We start from the raw sequence: 22,395 nt of genomic DNA, 5'->3' as shown, positions 1-22,395 counted from the left end.
TCAACTTTGTCTCATTAAATATATGTTGTGGGCTAAGAGATCATTTTCTGGGTTTTAATAACCTTATTTTAGATCGATCGAATTTTTTGATAGAATTATCATATTGAAGATTAAAATGTTTTGCCTTATTTTAGCTATTGCATCACTTGCATTCTGCGAAGAAGTGCCAGAGGAGGAAGAAATCCCAGTTGGAGAGGATCTCTCAGTTATTGTGCAAAAAGCAAGAATCCAACACCGTCAAAGCAACGCCGAAGGACCAATGAAGATTCAACTTGAACGTAAGTTCTATACCGCTCCTGAAATCGTTTTTGAGAATGAAGCCGCAATCATCCAAGGTGCATAAAGCTTCTGAAAATTAAGATTTATTGCAACAGCAATCTTTCTAATTTTTATATCTCAAATAACTCCCTTTGTTTCGTTAAGCTTTGATATATCATTTTTATTTGATATTCAAGTCATTATTTCTTCATATTTTTGTTTTTCATTTTTGAAGTTAGCTCATTATCACAAATAGTGATTATTGTCGTAATTTAATATTTTTTGAAGAATAAAAAGATGATGCACAAACTTTAACTTTTCAAAGAGATAGAGGATATTTATTTTGAAAGAAAGTTTTGTTGATGAACATAAAAGTGAGATGAATTGAAAAAATAAGTGATCACGTCCATGGATTAAATGTTGAAAAGAGAAGAGTTCCACAAAGTGCATAACCAATGCTATAGAATAAAAATGCAAATGCTTTTCTGTTACTATTGCTTTTCTTAAATTTATTTAAATTTTGAGATTGATTATCTTTTCCTTTTGGGATCTGATAAATCATATTCCACAAAATTCGCGCAAAGAACCAAAAGAGAATTGGACTATTGTTGAGAAAGCGAGTCATCACTTGTGCATGAATAATAGGATACATGGCAGTCATAAGGCCTAGATGGAGAACAAATGGAAATAGATTAGATCCCTCGGGATACACAAATGAAGATGACTCTGTAGACGATGTGGACTTTTGGCCCTGCTTTGATTCATTATCATTCATATGTTCGTGCTTGTTTCCCTTTTTGTTTTTCCTATGATACAAAATCCAAGATGCAATAGCAGCGCAGGACAATCCCAGAATAGGGAAGCAGAGGAGATGATTGGGTAACTGAAGCAAAGTGAAGTAATGGAAAGGTCCAACGTTCCAATAATGCGATTGAACGTGACCGTAAATGGATCCACCTTTCCCGTTCTCGTCAGCTACGCACCACGGACGAAGAGTAACAGACTCTGCAGAGGCAACGTCAGTCAGACTTTGATAGAAAGGAGAGAGGGAGATTGAGTCAAATAAGTCTTTTGGTAGAAACTTCTTCAAAATTGGGTAAGTTCGAGAGAGAAGAAGCACTCTGCGGAAGATTCGTGCATAAAGCGGTGGAAGATGCAAAGCTGGAGAAATGGAAGAGTGATATCCATTTAATTTGGCATTGCTTCCTGCTTGAAGAGATTGCTGCTCATAAATTGAGTCGTTCCCATAGAATATTCCTTTTCTGTTGTCGATGCTAATCTCAGGGGGAAGGCAGCAGTGGCAGAACGCATATTCTTCATACAGCAGCGTTGGTAAAAGAAGGAGGATGCATTGGATTCCATGTGGAACAAGACTCAGAAAGGCAAGAAATGCTCTTTTGATAAGCGATGAATGAGAAGCTTGTTTGTTTGAAGACTGCTTCTGTGAATAATTTTTCGATGAAGCTTTTTGATGACACAGAGTGCATTGACCCGTAAGAATGAGATACTGAAATTAAAAAAAAAATAAAAATTTTTTATCAGAAATAACAAAATTTTAATTAAAATTCATACAGCATTTTGCATGGCATAACAGAAGATGAAAAGAGCATTAACAATTCCATTGCTTCGAACTCCACCAGATATGAAAAAGAATACAAATGCCAGCCAACTCATATTCTTCACAAAGAGTAAATACATCCCACCGAACGACCACATTGCAAAAACTGGCTCTGTATATCTGTATTCATATGTTTATAAAGGTGAAAGTTAATATTTGAGAACTTTTTAAAAGAAGGTGGATATAGAAAAAGAACGAGCAAACAAAGCTTGTGTGAACACAGATGCAGGGCAAATTCCGTAACAAAAAGTTACAAGACGAGCAAATCGTTGATTGTTAAAAATTCCTTTCGTTAGACTGAATTGGGGAGACATTTAGAAGTCGTTAAAACACGTTCAATAGCAGAACATACTGATACAAAAAGATGCAAGCAATAGCATTGGAAATGTTGCTCACAAGGAAGCCAGACAAAAGAAGAGCGGTGCGCTGTGCCAAAAAAGGGAACACTAAAAAGAATAATTACAAATTCGAAAAAAAGCAAGTAAAATAGAAATTTTCAATCATCATTTAAAAGGCTCACACATTTTGATACAAGACGCATTTCCAAAGGAAAGACAGGATAAAACGCAAATATTTTTTCATGAGTATATCCTTTTTCTGCAATGTGAATGAAATACTGTCCATCCCATTTAAGAAAAGGAGAGATAAGTTTTCTAATAAATCTATCTAGCCCCGTTAGAGGCTTTTCATTATTTTCATGTGCGTTTCCTGAAAGAAGCACTTCTGTTGATTCATCTTTGCAAGTCACAACAGACTGACTGATGTTTGCAATCAAAAACGTTAATATTTTAAAGCCAATAATTGTTATAATCAATTTCTTTATTTCTGGCTTTATTTTCATTTTTAAAAAGGAGATTTTCAAAAATGAAAGTTGATCATATCTATCATTTTTTTTAATCCTCAATTCGATCAAAAAAGTTATTCTTCTTTAACTATTTAATTACGAGGTTTTCATGAGTCAACAGCCTTTACAGGTGCCACAATATCAATTTAGACCATCTTTTAACACACAAGCACCAAGTGGCTACGTCGCTGGGGCTGGGAGAGGGTTTTAAATAATTATTGATTGTACTTTTCAATTTATTGTTATTCATTACAACTTAGGGCTCGTGGATTTACAACAGATGCTGAAATTGGACCGCTATCCAGACGACCAGATCCGTATGAAACTTATTTTTTCACTCTTAAGAAATATTGAACGATTTTTTTATTTGAATGATTATAAGAACCTTTGGTGCACCTCCTCCAGGATATGTTGCTGGAGCCGGAAGAGGAGCAAAGCCAATTGAATCAGGTTCGACTTTTTTTATTTTGTTAATATTATTTGAATTCTATCATTCTGCCAGGTGTCAAGCATTTGCAGCAGGCGCCCCATCGCCGTGGAGAACGTCTTGAAATAGAAGGACCTGACACAGATGATAAAGAAGATCTTAGTGAATCAAATTACGATTCATTTAGCGGATATGGTGGAAGTTTATTTGGGAAAGACACTCCATATGAATCAGATGATGAGGAAGCTGATGCAATTTATAAAACAGTGGATGACTGGGCAGAAAGTCGAAGAAAGCGTCAACGCGACCTCAGAGAAAAGAAGAAAGAAGAAGAATTTGGAAGAGCAACAAAGATTTCACAGCTCTATGAATCTGAGCGACAAGCATTAAAGACGCTGACTGAGAGCGATTGGGCTAAACTTCCCGAAGCAAAACGCATCGCAAAACGGAAACGCGAGTCCAATCGAAGCGAAAAATACACGCCAGTTCCCGATTCAGTGATTGCGCCAATGGTGGAATCGAATGCTGTTAGCACATCGATTGATCCGAATGATGGAACTGTTTCTTCAATCACGACAGAAGGCACTGCCACTGGAAGAGTGGACTTGGAGGGCATGTGGAATGCGAGAAACAGGGCTGTATCGTTGGCACTGGACAGAGTGAACGAGGAAGATGGAGGCACTCGAACAGCCATCGACAAGGAAGGATATTCGACGGCTCTGGATGCTCATCACATCATCACTTCAGGCACAACCTTTGGAGATCAGGAAAAGACCAGAGCGATCCATCGTGCTGCCTGCAAAACCAATCCGAACTATGCTCCTGCGTGGATCGCTGCTGCTCGGTTTGAAGAGCAGGCAGGAGACGCAGCAGCAGCCAGGCGCATTATTGACGAAGGATGCCGCCACTGCAAAGACAAAGAGGATGTGTGGATGGAGTGTGTGAGATTGTACGAGCTTGCTCCACTTTCGATGGGAAAAGACAAAGAAAAGGGGAGTGCTGCAGGCACTGTGAGCGGAACGGCGACAGCCACAGCGACTGCGATGATGTTGGGGCAAGGGACAGAGACAGGGGCTGGCGGGGCGACTGGGCTGGGAGGAGGGTTCCAGACAGGAATTGCAACAGGAACAGGCACAATGACTGGGATTGCAACAGGAACAGGAACAGCCACAGCTGTGCCTGGGAAGCCAAGATCAACAGTCACAGTGCGGCACTCCAACTCAGCTGCGATTGCAAAAGCCAAAGAAGCGACGATGCATTGCCCTCGTTCGGTCACATTGTGGCTGACATTGGCTGAGCTGCAAGGGAAGTCTGTACGGCGGAGACTGGCTGTGCTGAAGGATGCGCTTCTGCGGCTGCCGAACTCGGTGCAGCTGTGGAAAGCAGCAATAGAATTGGCTGACCGCGATGAAGCTGTGACGCTGCTGAGGACGGCTGTGCAGTGTGTGCCAGAGTCTGCTGAGATGTGGATAGCCCTTGCGCGTTTGGAGCCGTTTGAGCGGGCGACAAAAGTGCTAAACGATGCGAGAAAGGCGCTTCCTACAGACTCGTCAATTCTCGTAGCTGGATGCATGCTGGTGGAAGCAAACACGGAAGAGGTGCCAGTGAGCGAGGAGGAGATGAAAGATGAGGATGGTGCTGATGGAGATGGAGATGAAGAAGATGAAGGGTTGATGAAGCAGCCAACTGTAACTCCGCCTTCGTTTGCACAGCAGATGATGTCATCATCAGCTTCTGCTTCATCTTCTTCATCGCAATCAGCATCTTCTTCTTCTCAACAATCTTCTTTCTCTTCAACTCTTTCATCTTCCACATCAACTCCACACATTCGCAAATACTCTTCCAAAAAGCTGTTCTCACTGATCAAACTGCATGAGAATCGCCTTCTTTCTGAAAGCCCCAAACGAGAAAAGACTCTGCAGCTGATGAAGAAGTACAACTTGTACTTGAAGAGCAAAGGAGCAGTTCCGACGAGAGAGGAGTGGCTGAACTATGCGCGGACAGCTGAAAAAGCTGCATCCCCTTTCACAGCACGCGCAATCATCCGAATGGCATTGCTGCCAGAGACTGCTGAGGGAGACAAGCCGACTGGCTTTGCAGCTGATGGGTGCTATCAGATGAAGATGATGCGCACGAAAGGATGGAGCAGCAATGCAGACTTCTTCACTTCAACAGATCAATCTATCGTTTCTTCTTCTTCCTCTTCATCTTCCTCTTCCTCTTCCTCTTCCTCTTCCTCATCTTCCATTTCTTCAACCATCACACCATACTCCTCTCTCCCTTCTGCCACGCTCTCTGCCTCTCTCACTTCCTGCTGCTCGGAAGGCGAGCGCTTTCTTCTCGAGGGGCTGTTGGCGTGTGCCAGTGAGTGTTTTGAATGTGCTGTGCTTCTCTCCCCATCTGATGCTGCGTTGTGGTACCGCTACCTCCGCTTTGTGAAGGAGACACGCGACAGAGCAGCATTGTTGCATGTGCTTAGACGAGCTGTCTCGTTCTGCCCGGGTGACCAGCGACTGCCTCTGTTTGTGGCGCGGACGGAGCTCGACGAAGGCGAAGGAAGGGCAGCAAGGCAGGTGCTGCTGGAGGCGAGGAAGCTGAACCCGAAGAGCGAAGACATCTGGCTAGCTCTGATGAACTTGGAGTGCGAAGAGGGAGACTGGCTGCAGGCGAAGATCGTGGCAGATGAGGCATTGGATACTTGTGCTACTCCTTCTCGTGTGTTATTTGAGGAGAATGTGATGAATTTTCTTTTTATTGTTAACTTTTTTTTCTGAAAATGGATTTCTTTTTTATTTCATTTTTCATGAATAATTGTATTTCTATTGTTATTATTTATTTATTTATTTTTGATCTTTGATTATTATCTATTTTTATTGTATTTATATCTGATTCAATTATGATCCTTCTTTTCAGTTATTCTCAAAGCTGCACAAATTGATATTGAACTTGGAGATATTGGGCGATGTCTGAAGACACTCAGAACTTCACTGGGACGTTTTCATTCAGATTCGCAGGCGCCTCTTCTGCTTGCGAAAGTTCTCGAGGCATATGGACGAGATTATGTTGGAGGTTTGCTTGATTTTAGCCTTTCTTTCTTTTTTTGGTTTTAACGAGTAAATATCTTAAATTTTTTTCATTTCATTTTTTTTTTTTCACTTTTCTTTTCTTTTCTTTTTTTGAATCAATTTTCTTTCTTAGCTGAATTGGTGTTTATGGAAGCGATCCGCCGAAATCCGATGGATCCCAATCTTCGCATTGAATATGCTCTCCTTCTGGAACGAATCGCTCTCAAACAGCAGCGTCTTCTCTACAAACCAGCAAATTCCCCACTTTCACCAAGCGCACGTGATATTTCCCCTTCAACGTCTTCTTTGTCCTCTTTCTCTTCAGAGTCCATTCCTGGACTGGCACGTGCGCGGACACAGTTTGAGGAAGCGAGAGAGAAAATGAAGACAAACGAGTATGTGTGGCTGCATTCCATTTGGTTTGAGAAAAGGAGGCAGATGAGAAACTCTGCTTCATCTGGTGCTTTGCCTGCAGACACGTCATTAGCTGAATCAGCCTCAGAATTGGACGAACCGTATTCTCTGCTATCATCAGCATTATCCACTTCATTGTCCTCTTCTTCTTCCTCTTCTTCCTCCTCTTCTTCTTCTTCTCTGCTTTCTTCTCTTGTTTCATCAGCACTTTCAGCATTTCCGCAGTCTGGTCAGATATTTGCAGAGCATGTTGGTGTGACACCGCGCTCAGCACAGTTCTCGCTGGTGAAGACAGCCATAGACACGATGAAGGACAACCCGCACTTCTGCGCACTTGTTGGGAAGTATGTGTTTTTTTTAATTTTATTTGAAGGGTGAATGAAATGTGGAAAGAAAAAAATAAAACATTCAATTAAATGAGAATTGCTTTTAACCTTTTGTTTTGTTGAATCACTTTTCTTTCGCAATCAATGTGATGTTCTTTTTTTCTTATTATTATTATTATTATTATTATTTGTCATAATTTTGTTTGTTTTTCAATTTCAAATTTTTTCTATTTCTTTCTATTTCTATTTCTCCCTCTTTAGAATGTATTGGCGCAAAGGAGACTACTTCAAAGCCAGGAGCTGGATCAACGGAGCTCTGATGCTTTCTCCGTCCGAGGGAGATCTGTGGGCGCTGATGTATCGCCTCGACTCCCTCTTCTTCCCAGAGCAGCTGGAGGACACGGTTGCCCGCTGCACAAAAGCTCGCCCGACACAGGGAATTATGTGGCAGCTGGTGGCATCGCAGCCAAAGCAGGCAGCGATGAAGACACCTGAGCTTCTATCTGAAGTGGCGAGTGTCATTCCGTTTGAGATTGGGCTGCCACCACCAGTGCAGCTAGCGCGGCTGAGGATGCAGCGAGTGGTGCCATCGCTGATTGAGACGCTTGTGACAGAGGCTGTGAATGTGATGAGACTCGGCGCAGAGGAAGAGAAGGGGAAAGGAAGGAGGAAGGGGAAAGGGAAAGGGAAAAGCAGAGAAAAGATGGGGAATGGTAGAATGGAGTATGACAGAAAGGGAGAAAGTGCAGAAGAAGATGACAACGACAGTGATGATGAAGATAGCAGTGATAACACAGAAAGTGGTACACTACGAAATCGAATGCTAAATGAACACTTGGAAAAGGAAGAGCTGGAGGAAAGAGGGAAGAAAGCGTCTCCTATTTTGAAGCGGGTCGGGCAAGCGGTAACTGAAATGACCAGAAATGAGATCATTTCAATTGTCACTCCTTCATTTTATGACTCTGTGTACGTTCTGTTTGGTGCTAATGTTGTGCCCGTCACACGAGCCATCATCGATTTGCTGTTTATCATCACTTCGCATGTGCTTCCGTTCTCCACGCCTTCTCTGTCGAGCTCTCCACTTCCTCTGCTTCAGAATTCAGACTTGTTCAGAAAACTGACGGAAACACTGAAAAAAGAGCTTTGTGCATTCCAGAAAAAGCAGCAGGCAGAACAAGATGCTTTCAAAGAAGATAGCATTCTTTCAGAAAAAGAGAGAAATGCTCAACAAGCATCAACAGATCATAAAACTGAGCTTGGGGAAGAATCTCTCATCCTTCTTTCTCTGTTGTATGGAAAGTTATCTCTTGATCTGTCAGCAGACGAAGAGTTGGTGAATGGCATTGTTCCTGTGCTACTGGATGTTGCAGGCTCAACAAAGAAGACAGAGCAGTCAAAGGAAATTGTTCAATACACGAATCTTTCGATTAATGCTCTTTGCGTTCTAAAAAGGATTGTTGCAAACAAAAGTATGTTTTTTTTTTTTTTTTTTTTTTTTTTTTTTTTTTCGCTCTTAATATAAGAAAAGCAAATAATTTTTCTTTTCGGATAATATTTAAAAAAATTTAAAATTTCTTTATTCTTTCTTTCTTTTCTATTTTTGGTAATAATTTTCATTCATATCATTTTTTTTTATTATTGTTATTGTTGAATTTTCCAAAATCGAATCATTTATAGCAGATTTCCAGTCAAAGAAGTATGTCAAAAGCATCGCGAAACTCGCCATTTCGTTTGTGAAAAAACCAAAAAAACAGAAGCCTTCTTCTTCGTTATCTTCATCAGCATCTTCTGATCTCCCCTTCCCGCCGCCTTTCATTGCGCAGTCTCTTTCTGTGCTGCAAATACTCATCGAGGCGCTGGGCAGAGATTACGAGCAAGTTGTGAATGTGCCAATTCTACCGCTGGTTGAAGAGATTTGTGCTTCAACCAGAATCAAACAGGAAGTTGATATACAACTGGACAAAAAGAGACGAAGATGGAGGAACGAACTGAAAGAACGAAAGACGACCGAAGAAGCGAAGCTCATGCAATCAAAGAAAAGCGAAGAAGATTCGAAACAGATGATGAGCGAGTTTGGAGTGCTGTATTCGGCGCTTCGACTTCTGCATTGTGCAATTGAAGTGTCGTTAAAAGGCTCAGCAGATTCAGATGGTCACACATCAAATGAAGGCAGTGTCAACGTTCAAAACACGCAGAAGCTGCCTCTTCTTTACATTTTATCGTCACGTGTTCTTCTTCCGCTTGTTCTGCGTCTCACACGCTCCAATTCGCAACTTTTGCGCTATGCTGCTCTTCGCATTGCGGAGGAACTTGCAATCAATGCGTGTGTTTCTTCTGTTGGAAGTGTGTGGAGCAGGTTGGTGATGTGCTTTTTGTGGAATTTGCTTGGCTACGAAGAGCTGTGTGCGGAAATTGTTCATACATCTTATTTGACATTGAAAAAGATGAAACAGAGAGTGAATTGTTTGATAATACAAGAAAATAGCATAAATGAAATCAAAGGAAAAACAGTAAGTGAAAAGAATAAAATGGATACAGACATTGAGAAAAATTATAATTCTTCTCGTTTACCAATTTGTTGTAATTGTGTATGTCGGTCTCGAGAACAACAGATAAAGCAAATGATGGAGCTTCATAGAAAATGGGTTGAAAAGATGGAAGAAGAGGGAGGATTTGATGCAATGGACATGAACCTGATTTTCTTTAAGAACTTTCAAAATTAATGAGTTGTTTTGTACATCAAGTGATCCGTAAAATAATACGTTGTTTGTTATTTCTTAAATAACATTTCATCATTTCAATTCCATTTCACAATTTTTTCAATTTTTCGTTCATTACAAAAAATAAAAAAAATTATTGTGCAAATTTTCTTTCCACTCAACAGAAAAAAAAGTAAATCAGATCGTGAAAGAAACACAATCGATATTGTAATTTATAAAAAAAAAAAAAAAAAAAAAAAAAAAAAAAAAAAAATATGAAGTCTGTTAGTGAAATAAATTCTTTCAGCTGAACAAAGAAGAGTCATTTATGTCAATTCATTTTTTAAAAAATATAATAATAAAATGAAAATAAATTAAATAATAATTGAAACAAATTGAATTAATAAACCTAAAAAAATGATAGGAAAAAAGAAGACAAGTTAAATTAGTGAAAGAATAAATCATGAAATTAATAAATAAAGATTCAGTTGCAAAAAAATGGATTCTATTTAAACATGAAGATTTCAACACCTGAATAAATTTTTTAAATTCTTTGATATAACAAACTTTTGTGTATTGAAAATTTTTCAACCTTCTGTCAAATTTGACAATACAGTCTCAATCGGAAATAATCGCTTCAAATATTATCAATATGTCGGTGATTATATATTTTGATAATAAGTTTTGTTCTCTTTTGAAATTTTTTGTTCATTTATTTCTATTGAATGTCAACAAATGGGGGAAAACACGGACTTTCATGCATTTTTTGCACAAAGCACAAAAAAATAGTTTCACTTACAACATTTTTTAACTAAAAAATATTGCAAGATAAATTTGATTTTCATATTTGTAAACAAACATCATTGAAATCAAAACAGAAAGTTTTCCCACATTTCACAAATGTCAAAAAATGGAACTATTTTTGTTGTGTTTTTTGATATAAAAAAGTCAACAAAAAGTGCATAATGTTTCTATGAAAATACCTGAAGTTGTATATTTTTCCCCATATGGGGGAAAATACGGACTTTCAAGCTTTTTATGCACAAAGCTAGAAAAAATTGTTTCTCTCACAACTATATTTCACTTTCTCAGATTTTGAAATAAATTATATTTTCATATCCTGATACATGCGCTATTGAAATCAAAACATAAAATTTTACATCATTTCACGAATGTCAAAAAATAGAACCATTTTTGTATTATTTTTTGATAAAAAATAGTCAATGAAAAGTGCATAATTTTTCAATGAATATGCCTGAAGTGAAATATTTTTACCCATATGAACACTGAAAAGTGAACAGGCTTATTCAAGACCTCTTTATTTTTATTTCTGATCATGAATTTGTTTTTGATATAGTTATGATAATTTTTGCATTTGAAAACAAAATCTCTTCCCAAAGGCAAACAATCTTTGAAATAATTACACACAAAAAAAGGTTATGATTTCATAAATACTCACCCAAGAAATAGTCACATTTTTGTGTGCAAGAACATTTTTTCCTTTTTTTCATACATTTTCAATTTTGTGCTATTAAAAAGATAAAAATTTATTATCACAATTATTTTCTCTATATGTAGTTTTTTTCAATAAAAACAGAATATTTTGTTCTTTAATTACAATTTTTGGATTTTGCAGATTTGTGTTTAAATAAATTTGTTCAACAAAATAAAACACAAAAATCTATTTTTAGTATTGAAAATATTGTTTTTAATGAATAATTTTGGACAATAAAAATTTAACTTGGTGATTGTTACAGATATCGCAAAAAATACCGGACAAGATCGATATCTCAATAACCGCAAGAGGAAAAATTCTGACAATTTTCCTAAAGATATACCTCATCAATACAAACTCACGTGACGTATAAGACTTTCATTACTTCCTCGTTTATGCTCAGAGAAAATAATTTTAAAAATCTCGGAGAAACTCAAAATCCAATTTCTCCGATATTTTGAAAATAATTTTTTCTGAGCTCAAGCGAAGCTGTCCTAAAAGTCTTTTATGTCACGCGAGTTTGCATTGATGAGATACGTTTTGAGGAAAATTGTCAGAATTTTTCTTCTTGCGGTTATTGAGATATCGATCTTGTCCGGTATTTTTTGCGATGTCCGGTATTTTTTGCGCAAACTGTAGTTTATAAAAATACTTTGAAAGTTTTCTGTTATTTATTTTTTTTCTTAAAGAACTCTAGAGAGAAAGAACTTTTTCGTCCCGTTTTATTTTGTTGAGCACTGATTAATTTTTTGGGTGACAATAAATATCTTTAAAAAAAAAAAAAAAAAAAAAAAAAAAAAAAAAATTAAAAACGATATTTTTATTACTGAATCATCATTGTCGAAGTTAATCAGTTGATTATGATCTTTGGATTTGATTTGTTGCAGTGTTGATAAGAACAGATGCAAAATCCGCATGACCTTTTTGCATGTTCCTTTCGTCCTTTAAAAATAAATATAAAAATAAATAATTTGCTTTGCTGAATTCTATAATTTTGACTGACTAATAATGAACAAAAATTGAAAAAAAAGTTACTTTTCAATCAACACTAAAAAAACACACTCAATCTCAAAATGTGATTTACAATAATGCTATTTGACTATACAAAGTTATAAGCAACAAAAATTTCCAAATACGTGAACGAAAGAAAAATATTAATACTAAGTAATTTTATAAATTGACTGAAATTAGTGAAAAGATTTAAGTTTGATTGAATTGAATTTTCGCTGAATAAGGAAAACGAAAACTATTAAAACAACTGTAATTATTACAAAAAAAAGGATACAGTGGAAATACATATTTCAATTATCAAAATGAAGATCAAATTCACAGAATGTGTGAATGAATGGCTGAAATTTGTAAAAACTTTGCTGCATCCAAAAACGAAGAAGAAAAGTTGAATAAGCTCAGATAAATAATGAAGAGCAAAATGAGCAGAAACCGAACAAAATAAGACAAATTAATCATTAAAGCTAACATACAAAAATATAATTGTCGAAGCCTCCAACCTCAGCATATTGAATACCCTTTTGTGTTTGGCTTTTGTGCCATTCTTTGGCCAAGAAGTCCGAGGGTGATGCAATGCGAATTGGCAAGGCCTGGCTCAGACAATCGATAATTGGTTGCTGGAGGGCTTTTGGGAAAGCCCTTTGTTGTCGCAAGCCTGAGCAAGGATGCAGAAGCACATGACAGTGCGACTCTGTCGTTGAGAATCGCCTGTTCTGCAAAAATGAACCCAAGAGGAGCAAAATATGTGCTTTGCTCAAACAAATTAGCAAACTTAAGGATAAAAACAAACACAAAACAAACATCACTGGCGATGATCACCAGCGCAATTGAAATTCTCTTCTTTCAAATACACATTCTTTTTTCTCATTTCTTTTTCATTCTCAAATTTTGGTGTTGACCGTTGGCTGGGCTTCGTTGGCAGTGCTGCCGGCTGAGAAGGCAAAGGATGTTGTGCCTTGCCTGCGCCCACCGGTCGAGTCTTCGAGGTCGACTGCGTCTGTGAGGGTGAGGACAGCTGCGCCAGGCGGGAAGCGCCCAATGAACTCTCTTTTGAGCTGGACAAGGGAGGGGCGTGCACCAGGCGACTGGGACACACAGCTCTTCACCAGAACAAAGAAGGAAGAGCACTGCACTGCCTCGAGTGCTGGCCGCTCTCCGTTCGCAATCTTCTGCCCAGCCACCTCTGCCTCATACTCCCCAAACGGGATCTGCAGCGTCAGGCACTCCCACAGCATCATCCCAATAGAGAACGAGACTGACTCCTTTGCTGCTCCCATCTTCTTGTTGATCAGCAGCTCAGGCGCCTTCCACCTCAGACACTCTTTCCTGAAGTCATCCTTATCCTCAAACGCTGATGAAGGAAGAGAATCTTCATCGTCATCATCACTGGCAGAAGTTGCAACAGTCGATGATGAGACGGACGATGAATCAGAATCATTAGACAATAAGTCAGAGTGCATCACAATGCAGATGACCATGTGTTCTGAAAACAGCACAATGTGAGGACTCAGATTGGCAAGTGAAGAGAGTGGATTTTCCATTTCTTCAAACGAGTGAAGTGCCCCATTCGCCACCCAGAACAGGATTTGAGCAGCTGTTTGCTCCCTTTGTTGAAGGCTCCCAATTTCCATCTCCTTCTTCTCATTTCTTCCATGAAGCAGCATGAACAATGAATCCCTCAAATCCACAATCAGCTTCTCATGAGGAGAAGAGCATGCTATTGCATCCACCAGATTCGACATGGATGAGGTTGTCGGGCACAAATCTTCCCCTCGAACAAATGTGGATTCAGTGTCCGAAGTGTCTGTGGTTGAAGTGGATGAAATAGAAGGTGAAGGAGTTCGCTTTCTTGTCTCTTCTTCTTCTCCCTCCTCAATTATTTTCTTCAATGCATATTCAGGAATCTTATCTGAGTCTCTTCCCAGAATGTATTCAGTGGAGCCACTCTCAGCCAAAAGATACTCCGACGATTCTGAATGTTGCATATTCGTATCATATGCTCTTTTCTTGATCCTCTCTTCATTCTTCTTCTCTGCCTCTCTCTCAGCTCTCCTCCACTGCTCCTCAGGTGACATTTCCATTGTTACCATCTCAATCAGCTTCGGATCTTTCTTCACCGTGTCATTCACAATCTCTCTTAGATCTTTGTTCTCATTCCTTGCCTTCCTCCAACGAACAGCCAGAACAACAATGACTACAAGCAGTATAATGCATATTATGCACACAATGATAACAATAATCGGCCATATTGATTTTTCTTTCTTTCCTCCTTCAACAATTCTTTCATCTCCATTTGCCTTGGGTGCACTTCTGTTCTTCAGGATGAAAGACTCAGTGGCCGAGGGAGCATCAGCATTGCCAAAGAGCAGACACACAGACACCTCTGCCTCTGCTGGCGCCTCTCGAAGGATGCTCCCTTGTATTTCCCCAAAGGCCTCCTTTTCCGAGACAAGCCCTTTTGCATCGAACTCGTACCGATGCAGCAATTCCTCTGTTCCGATGGTTGTTGCCAGCCGGAACGACAGATTGCACGGCAAGAGGAGCTCTCCCTGGAATCTGATTGTGACCTCGCTCATTGCTTCTGCTTCGTTTCCCGCCTCGTGGGCGGAATGGAGTGTTGGGATGAAGAAGGGAGACAGCCTGTGGCGGGGGATGCCGGCAAGCGTGCATCCGCTGTCCAGTATCCACAGAGAGGTGTTGTCTTTCGCGCCGTCTCCCCCTTTCAAGCTCGCCAGCGTCAGCGACGCCCCATCGGAGCAGGCGATGTTCCGGCGGGCAGACGGATAGCTGCTGGCCGAAGGGCTGCTGCGGGCAGAGGGGCTGTTGCCCACAAACTTTGCATCGTCCATGCGGACAGTGCCTCCCGAGACAGACAGCGCTCCATCCGATGCGTTTGCCACTGTGAGATCGCTGATGGCTGCTGTTGTGTTGCACAGATGGACCAGCGATGCATTCCATGAGCAGATGCTGTCTGCGTTGTTTCCATTTCCATTCTCATTTGCACTTGCAGCTGTTTCTGAACGTGCTCCCTCAAACACACACATGGCCAGCGAGAGATCAGCTGCATTGCTCACACTCACAACGCTCCCCTGCTGTGCAGGTTCACGTGCATCGTTGTCAGAGGATGGGCCACATTGCGAGCAGGTGAAGTTGGACAGGGCTATGTGCGCAGAGGGGGAAGACGCAGAAAGCACAGACGAGCCAAAGGAGGTGCTTGTGCTTGTGCTGGTGCTGGTGCTGGAGCTGGAGCGTGTGTTTGTGCAGTTGCGGAAAGACGAGCCGGAAAAGGCAATGTCTCCTGTGGAGGTGGCAGTGGCGGGGAGGCAGAGGATGCTGCCCTGCGAAAACACCAGATGCTCGGCTGCCACGCTGTGTGCCGAGGCGCTCTGGCACTGGCGGAACTCGAAGGCGCTGGCTGACAGCTGGAGGTGCTGGAGGTTTATGTTTGCGAGGGCGACACGGTTGGCAGCGGAGAGGAGGAAAGGCGGGAGAGCGAACGCGAGGTGCAGGACGGAGCAGTTGTCGACAGTCAGGTGGCCACCCTCGATGGCGAGCAGGGAGGAGTTGAGGAGCACCGGGTGTGCAGCTGGCGAGGTGGCTGATGAAGGGGAAGAGGAAGCAAACTGGACAAAGGAGAGCGAGAGGTGGCCATCGGTGTGGCACACAACAGCACTGCCTGTGTGCGAAAAGGATTGGCTGAAGAGGAAGTCGAGGCACTCGATCCGGACGTTTGCAGAGGTTGCGAGGATGGCTGGGCAGTGCTGGATGGGGGTGTCGAGACGGACAAGCGCAGAGGACGGGGACTCGAGCGAGCGGATGCTCACGCTGGTTGCGCTGCATGGCGCGCAGATGGCTGTCTGGTGCGACACCAGCAGCTGGGAGTATTGAGACGGAACGATGTGCTGCACCCCCTCGTTCAGCGACTCGCAAGGCTTGTCGAACTCTCCACATTGCTTGCTGTCCTCGTGGTTGTCTGCAGCAGAAGACACAAAGATCGTCTCGCTCTGGTATTTCACAACCCTCAGCAGCAGATCCTCTTCCCCCACAAACGAGTCGGTTGTGCAGCCCCACATTGCTAGATCCTTCACAAACGGCGCTCTGAAATCCAACAAGAACTGTTCATCTGCAATTTGAGTTTCGAGTGAGTGGCATCTCACATACACGTCTCTCCCTCTGAACGCTGAGTTATCCTTGAATGTGATATTCGACAGCACAAACTTCAGAGGCTGTTCAGCTGTCGAGGTGCATTCCAGAAACAGCCAGCCACCTCTTCCTGTGGTTGAGCAGAAGCACTCAGAAATCGTGCAAAATGAGCAGTCAAACTTTCCTCCTTCGTTCAACAGGGCAAATATTGCCCCTCCCTTTCCGCACCTCGTTCCCCCACATCTCTTCATCGTTGTGTTTCGTATCACCATTTTCAATGGCTCAACATCATTGTCATTTCGAATGACAGAAATATCAGCAGTTGTGTTCTGGGTGACTTCTTCGAATACACTCCACTCAATGACAACATCTTGTTCAATTTCATTTTTTCCTCTTCTTGAAATCTTTGAAATGCTCAATCCGCTTGCTCCATCCAGATCAATATTCCTCATCGTCAGATTTTTGATGTTCAGAATCGTTGAAGATAACACAGAAATCACATCCTTTGAAAAAGACAGCGATTGTATTGCCACCAATTCCAATTGAACTGTGCCTCCATCTGCTTTAATCAGCCCATAGCTGATTATTTCTTCTCTGCTTTCTTCCATTTTTGTGAATGAACAGTCCTTCACAGTCAACAACGCATCACTTGATCCAACATTTATCAAACTTTTAACATCACAAGTGAATGAAGATGGCATCACAAAGTTTATCAGTTCGAAGTTTGTAATTCCCTGAATCTTCATTGCTGCTTTCTCTGATCCTTCAAGCGAAGCGAGACATTCCAAGGAGCAAATGAGGCTATTATCTGATTTTATTGCAGCCCCGCTGAGATCCACACATTTCTGAAGAACTCCTTTTCCAATGATGTTTATATTCCTTTCGTTTCCCTCAGGCAATCGATCCAGAGAATAATCGATTGACAGGCAAGGACAATCCGAAAACCCACAGGCACCCATATCTTTTCCTTCACCTCCAACAAATATCTCTGATCCAAGTGCAATCCAGAAATACACCAGCGGGATGGCATTTTCTTTATCATTCCCATCGAAACCCATCATAGAATTTAAGGAAATATCATTCAGATTCTTACATACAAACGGAAGGGAGGTGTTTGTGATGCTCTTTGTCAGGCTTGGCGATTCAACAAACAGGTCATTTCCGTATTTTGCAATATTTGGTTTATCTGAACAAAAAACAGGTGAAGAGATCACAAACAAAGAATAATCATCAATCAACTTCAGTGCCATCCCTCCTCCAAAGCCAGATTTCTCCTCTTCAGTTGGTGCAGTGCATCCTGCGAATGTGCATGAAATAATATTCAATTGAGTATTCCCTTTCAACTGAGAAAACATTGCCCCTCCTCTGCTTCCATCATCAAGCACAGCGCATCCATCAAAATCACATTCTTCAATATTTATTTCTGAATTTGAATCTTCATCATCGCTGTTGTCAATGCTCACGCAGCCTCCACTTCCAGCTGTTCTTCTTATTTTTGTGAAATTGCATTCAGTCATGCTCAACAACTGATTGCCCATCAACTCTGCCTTTGAACCACTTCCAGACAAAGAGATCAACGGATTTCCTCTCAAAGTGATTGATGAAGCTGAGAACGAATCAATTGTCAGGATTCCCGAGGCAATGGATAAGAATAAGGATACCAGTTCTGATGAAGAATCTTGAAGAGTTAAAGAACAATGTGATAGGGTCAGTGTTGAAGAAGATGATGAAACAAAAGTGGAATGTGATGAAAAAGAAGAAGGAAGAGAGAAGAGAAGTATCGATAATACTGTTTCCGCATTTATTGTTATCATCGCTGAATTGGATGTTGCACTCGAATCAGAGACTGTCCAGCCACTTTCATCATCATTTCCTCGGATTTCATGCTTCTGATTGGCAAAAGTCAGTTCATCAGCCATCATAATCATTCCACTCACAGCAACTTTCTTTGTTTCTGTTTGACGTGTGAGAGAGTACTTTATTGTCAAACAGGGGAATTGGACTATTCCACAATGTGAGTGATCAGATGCCTCGAAGTTGCTCACATATATTTCTTCTGGGGTGGGAAGGAGATAGATGCACAGAGGAATGGCCACACTCGTATTTCCGTTGTCGTATCCTCTAACCTTGTCAACAGAATCCATTGAACCTGTCACGCATGAAATCTTTTGTGACCTTGCAGTTTCTTCCAGGTCTGGTGAAAGGATAAAGATGTCACTTCCCCATTTGGCTGTGTTCGTTCCAAATGAAGAGGAGATCAGGATATTTGGACTTCCAGTCGATAATCGAAGAAGAATTCCACCCCCAAGACCATTGGATGCCGAACAAAAGCATCCATCGAAAGATCCGCCATTCACCTTCACTTCATTTCCATTTCCTGCACATAGCATCATCGATCCTCCATCAGCTGATGTTCTGCTTCCACATCCCATAAATGAACATGAATTCAGCTTAATGTTTGCCTTGTTGTTGGAAAACGAGATTACAGCTGCTCCACTGTTTGTTCTCTCAATCCCATCAAAGGTGCATTCTGAAAGTGTCAATGAAATTTCATTTGCAGAAGAAAGCGAAAACAATGAAGTTGTGGAGATCGTCTTTGCCCAGTTCACATTGTCCACCTGCAGCATACCATTCTGGACATTGATCAGCTCTGTCGAAAATGCTGTTTCTGTTGATTGTCCACTTCCCGTTGAAATGTTCAGTCTGCTCACATGCATCTCTCCTGCTCCAGAAATCTCAAATAGCCTTGAAGCTTGATTATTGGGATGGATAAAGTCATGCACAAGGGAAAGATCATTGACAGACAATGTGCCTGTCGAGACAGCAAAAAGAGGCAACCCAGCTGTTTCCAATTCTGTCTGCACTATTGTGCTCAAACCACTCTGGCCATATATTGTGAAAGTGTTGGCATCACAATCCACACTTTTGGTCTCTGTGATCGTTCCTGCGAGTATCTGGATATCCTTCGCAACATCCGGGATCAGCTGAGTGAGGCAATGGCTGATGGTGCCACATGGATGAGACTCATTAATTCCGCATGCATATGTGTCTTTTGCATTTGGTTTGGTCAACACTGAGGAGACATATCTGATTCTTCCTCCATCATTTCGAAGCCATTCGCTTTTATCTTCAATTGAATTGGAATTTGAACTCACTCTATTTTCTGTTTGTGTTGTTGAATAGCAGCTTTGATCAATGTTGTTCAATGTTGAGTCTTGAAGAACAACATCGTTTCCTCCTTTTTCGCACGTGTTATTGTGAAAAAAGCAGTAATAAAACAAGATGCCATTATTATTTTCGTTTGTCATTTGGCAGACAGCCCCTCCTCCACACATTGAATGACAATGACAAAAGAGACAATTCGAAATTACCACTTTGTCCGTTGGATTCCAATGCTCAATTGCTCCACTACTTCCATCCACGGAACTGTTGGCATAACAAAATACAAATAATGAATTGACAATGCAATTTTTCTGTTTTTTTGTCATCGTTGGGCGAAGATCAATTGCTCCTCCATCGTTTCCAGAAGAACATTTTTGAAACAAACAATCTTCAACTATTGATTGAACATAAATACTTTCAAACTGAATGCCTCCTCCTCCATAATTTGTTGTAGCTTCACAAGAACAGTTCTTGAATATGGAATTTCGCACAGAACATTCAGCAATTTTCAACGCATATATTCCCCCGCCTCTTGTGGAAGAAGCATTGCATTTTGTGAAAGAACAATTTTCAACTGTGAGAATTGCATCTTCATTGTTATACACAAAAAGAGCTCCCCCTTGTGGTGCTGTGCAATCTTCCCATTCGCACAACGAAAATGATTGGCTATTTGTTAAATTCATTTGCCCTTTTTTCTCAAGAGCATTCATTTCTCTTTTCCCGTTGCTTATCGTTGTGTTTTTGCAGATAAATTCCTGTGAAGAGTGCGAACCACTCGAGATCCCTCCTTCAAAGACATTTACACATGAATAAATGAGTGCATTTTCCATTAAACTCAACAGGCATGAATGCTCCATTTGAAAATCACTGTTCTTGTCAGATTTCACAGACACGTTTTCGAAGACACAGTCATTGATCTGTTCGCTTTTGCCCTTTCCAGATAATAGAAAATAGTTTGATGACGAAACAGCCAGATCCGAAAGAATGGAATCCCTCAAAATAGCAGTATTTGAATAATCCGATGAAAATATGAGACTGGAGGGGTTAACATTTGTTTGGGGGATCAAAGTCATGTTTGTGAAGCAGATTGTCCCACTTTGCAAATCAAACGGAGATTCCAGCTTTTGTTGAAAAAGACACGAATCCAGTGTGACACATGACTTTTCTTTTATTAGAGCAAACGGTGAAGATGCGTGTTCAAGAGTTACACTTTTCAATCCAATTGTAGAATTGCAAAATCCAAAAAATGAATTAATTGAAGTCGATGCACCATTCTGCCATCCTTTCAACGCTAATGAAACATTTGACTCGATCGTATTTATATTGGTGTTTTTTGTAAGAAAATATACATCTTTTAGACCGTCTTGATTCGAATAAACAGGGAAATTATCAAAAAGTAAATCTGTGCTTGCAACTGGATTTTTTAGCGAAGGAATATGTGTGGCACCCCATGCCTCAAAAATGTTAACAAGAAACAAGCATGCCAAAAAAGACAAATGCACCCACATCACAAGGAATATTATGTCTTTTTGAAAAAAATATCTATTATACGCACGATCCATAATTATTCTTTTCAATAAACCGCTAAAATATCAGAACATTAAACAAAGAATGTTTGGTTTATGAATATTGCTGAATCATTAAAATCATTTGAACAATGATGCTAATAGATTCCTTCTTTTCAATTGAAGAAAAAAGCAAATGAAAATGTCAAATGTGAAAATTTTCATCAAAAATGAGTAAACTTTCAATAATCTTATATGGGCATATCTCTTTGCAAATAAAATGTTCTCCTTTGCTCTTCGATCACTTTCTTCAAAATTCCTTTTTCATGAACATTTCATTGAGGTTGTTTCGTTTCTTCTTCAAGGTGGAGCTTTCTGAATGTGTAAATTGCTTTATCAATTGTCGAGTCTCATTTGCCTGTAATCATCATCTTTCATATAAATGTTAAGTAGCAAGACGCATGCTTGCAAACTTTACCGTTTTTTCGTATTGTCTTTTCTTGTCTTCATCCTCAGAATCATTCCTTTTGTCTGGTCACATCATGCGTCATCATCTTCTCCAAAACTGCTTTTCTCAAATGCTTGTCCTCTCAAGTTATTTTTTCTGATCAAAGAGTTTTTATTCCAACAATTTCATTCTTCTCTGCTTCTCTCATTTTGTGTTCTTAGTGTGCTCCTTTGGCACAAACACAAATACCTTGCTGTCTCACAAAAATATTTCTATCTCCACAAATGGTGATGGTTTCTGAGGATGTGATGTGTATCATTTAACAAAATGGATGATGGAACAAAGCTCTCATCTCGCATCATGAACAGCTGTGTGTGGTGCATTTAACAGGACGATCCAAAAGGAGAGGTTGCTGATGAAGTGGTCTGTTGAAAGACGGCTGCAGCAAATGAAATAGGAATATTTTGTGCGAAAGAGGGCAAAGTAGCTCCGAAGAAGTAATTGAATCAGAAAAGCCTTTGAGAATGATTTATTTGTCATTTGGATTGAAATTAAATCTTTGTAATTTTCAGGTGAAGATGCTTGCAATGCAGAAGGAACGAAGAGAAAGAAGAATTAAAAAATAAAGAAGAGGAAGAAAAGGATTTCGATATGATGATGTTGATGATAAAGATAGCACTGAAACAGGTTGTTGTGTTGATAGGATTGGCGGAGAAACAGAAGAAGGAGAAGGAGGAGGAGGAGGAGAAGAAGGAGAAGAAGGAGAAGAAGGAGAAGAAGGAGAAGAAGGAGAAGAAGGAGAAGAAGGAGAAGAAGGAGAAGAAGATGATGTGGAGAAAGAGCTGTTAAGAACAAAAGAAGCCGTTGCTGGATTTTTTGAATTGGAAGAAGTGGAGGAGGAAGATGATGATGGCAACAATAATGATGAAGAAGAGCATAAAGTGTGACAGAGCAGACTCTTTGCATCAAGCAGCTCTATGAAA

General features: G+C 40.4%; 4 protein-coding genes across 4 annotated transcripts; 2 read left to right on the top strand and 2 right to left on the bottom strand.

Annotated features, from left to right (window-relative positions):
- Positions 1-71: 71 nt before the first annotated feature.
- MONOS_7093 (putative glycosyltransferase family 76 protein) lies at positions 72-2,746 on the bottom strand. The gene is made up of 5 exons (XM_067877392.1): positions 2,399-2,746; positions 2,229-2,322; positions 2,081-2,173; positions 1,831-1,996; positions 72-1,765 (listed from the first exon to the last, which is right to left on the bottom strand). The coding sequence occupies exons 1-5, from the start codon at positions 2,715-2,717 to the stop codon at positions 659-661; spliced, it is 1,779 nt and encodes a 592-aa protein (XP_067726655.1). The 5' UTR covers positions 2,718-2,746; the 3' UTR covers positions 72-658.
- Positions 2,747-2,829: 83 nt separating this feature from the next.
- Positions 2,830-9,817, top strand: MONOS_7092fu16834 (putative Pre-mRNA-processing factor 6; the record flags this gene model as incomplete). The annotated part of the gene is made up of 8 exons (XM_067877391.1): positions 2,830-2,924; positions 2,981-3,037; positions 3,103-3,170; positions 3,223-5,862; positions 6,061-6,216; positions 6,346-6,970; positions 7,214-8,421; positions 8,633-9,817. 8 exons carry the CDS (start codon positions 2,830-2,832, stop codon positions 9,673-9,675), a joined length of 5,892 nt encoding a protein of 1,963 aa, XP_067726654.1. The 3' UTR covers positions 9,676-9,817.
- A 3,218-nt stretch (positions 9,818-13,035) lies between these two features.
- Positions 13,036-19,632, bottom strand: MONOS_7091 (uncharacterized protein; the record flags this gene model as incomplete). The annotated part of the gene is made up of 1 exon (XM_067877390.1): positions 13,036-19,632. One exon carries the CDS (start codon positions 19,630-19,632, stop codon positions 13,036-13,038), a length of 6,597 nt encoding a protein of 2,198 aa, XP_067726653.1.
- Positions 19,633-21,739: 2,107 nt separating this feature from the next.
- On the top strand, positions 21,740-22,359 carry MONOS_7090 (uncharacterized protein; the record flags this gene model as incomplete). The annotated part of the gene is made up of 2 exons (XM_067877389.1): positions 21,740-21,782; positions 22,085-22,359. 2 exons carry the CDS (start codon positions 21,740-21,742, stop codon positions 22,357-22,359), a joined length of 318 nt encoding a protein of 105 aa, XP_067726652.1.
- Positions 22,360-22,395: the final 36 nt, after the last annotated feature.

Source organism: Monocercomonoides exilis (genome assembly GCF_001643675.1).
Source record: "Monocercomonoides exilis strain PA203 chromosome Unknown scaffold25-1336746, whole genome shotgun sequence".
Taxonomy (NCBI): Eukaryota; Preaxostyla; order Oxymonadida; family Polymastigidae; genus Monocercomonoides; species Monocercomonoides exilis.
Note: the sequence above shows the minus strand (reverse complement) of the source record. Positions and strands in the feature narration are given on the sequence as shown.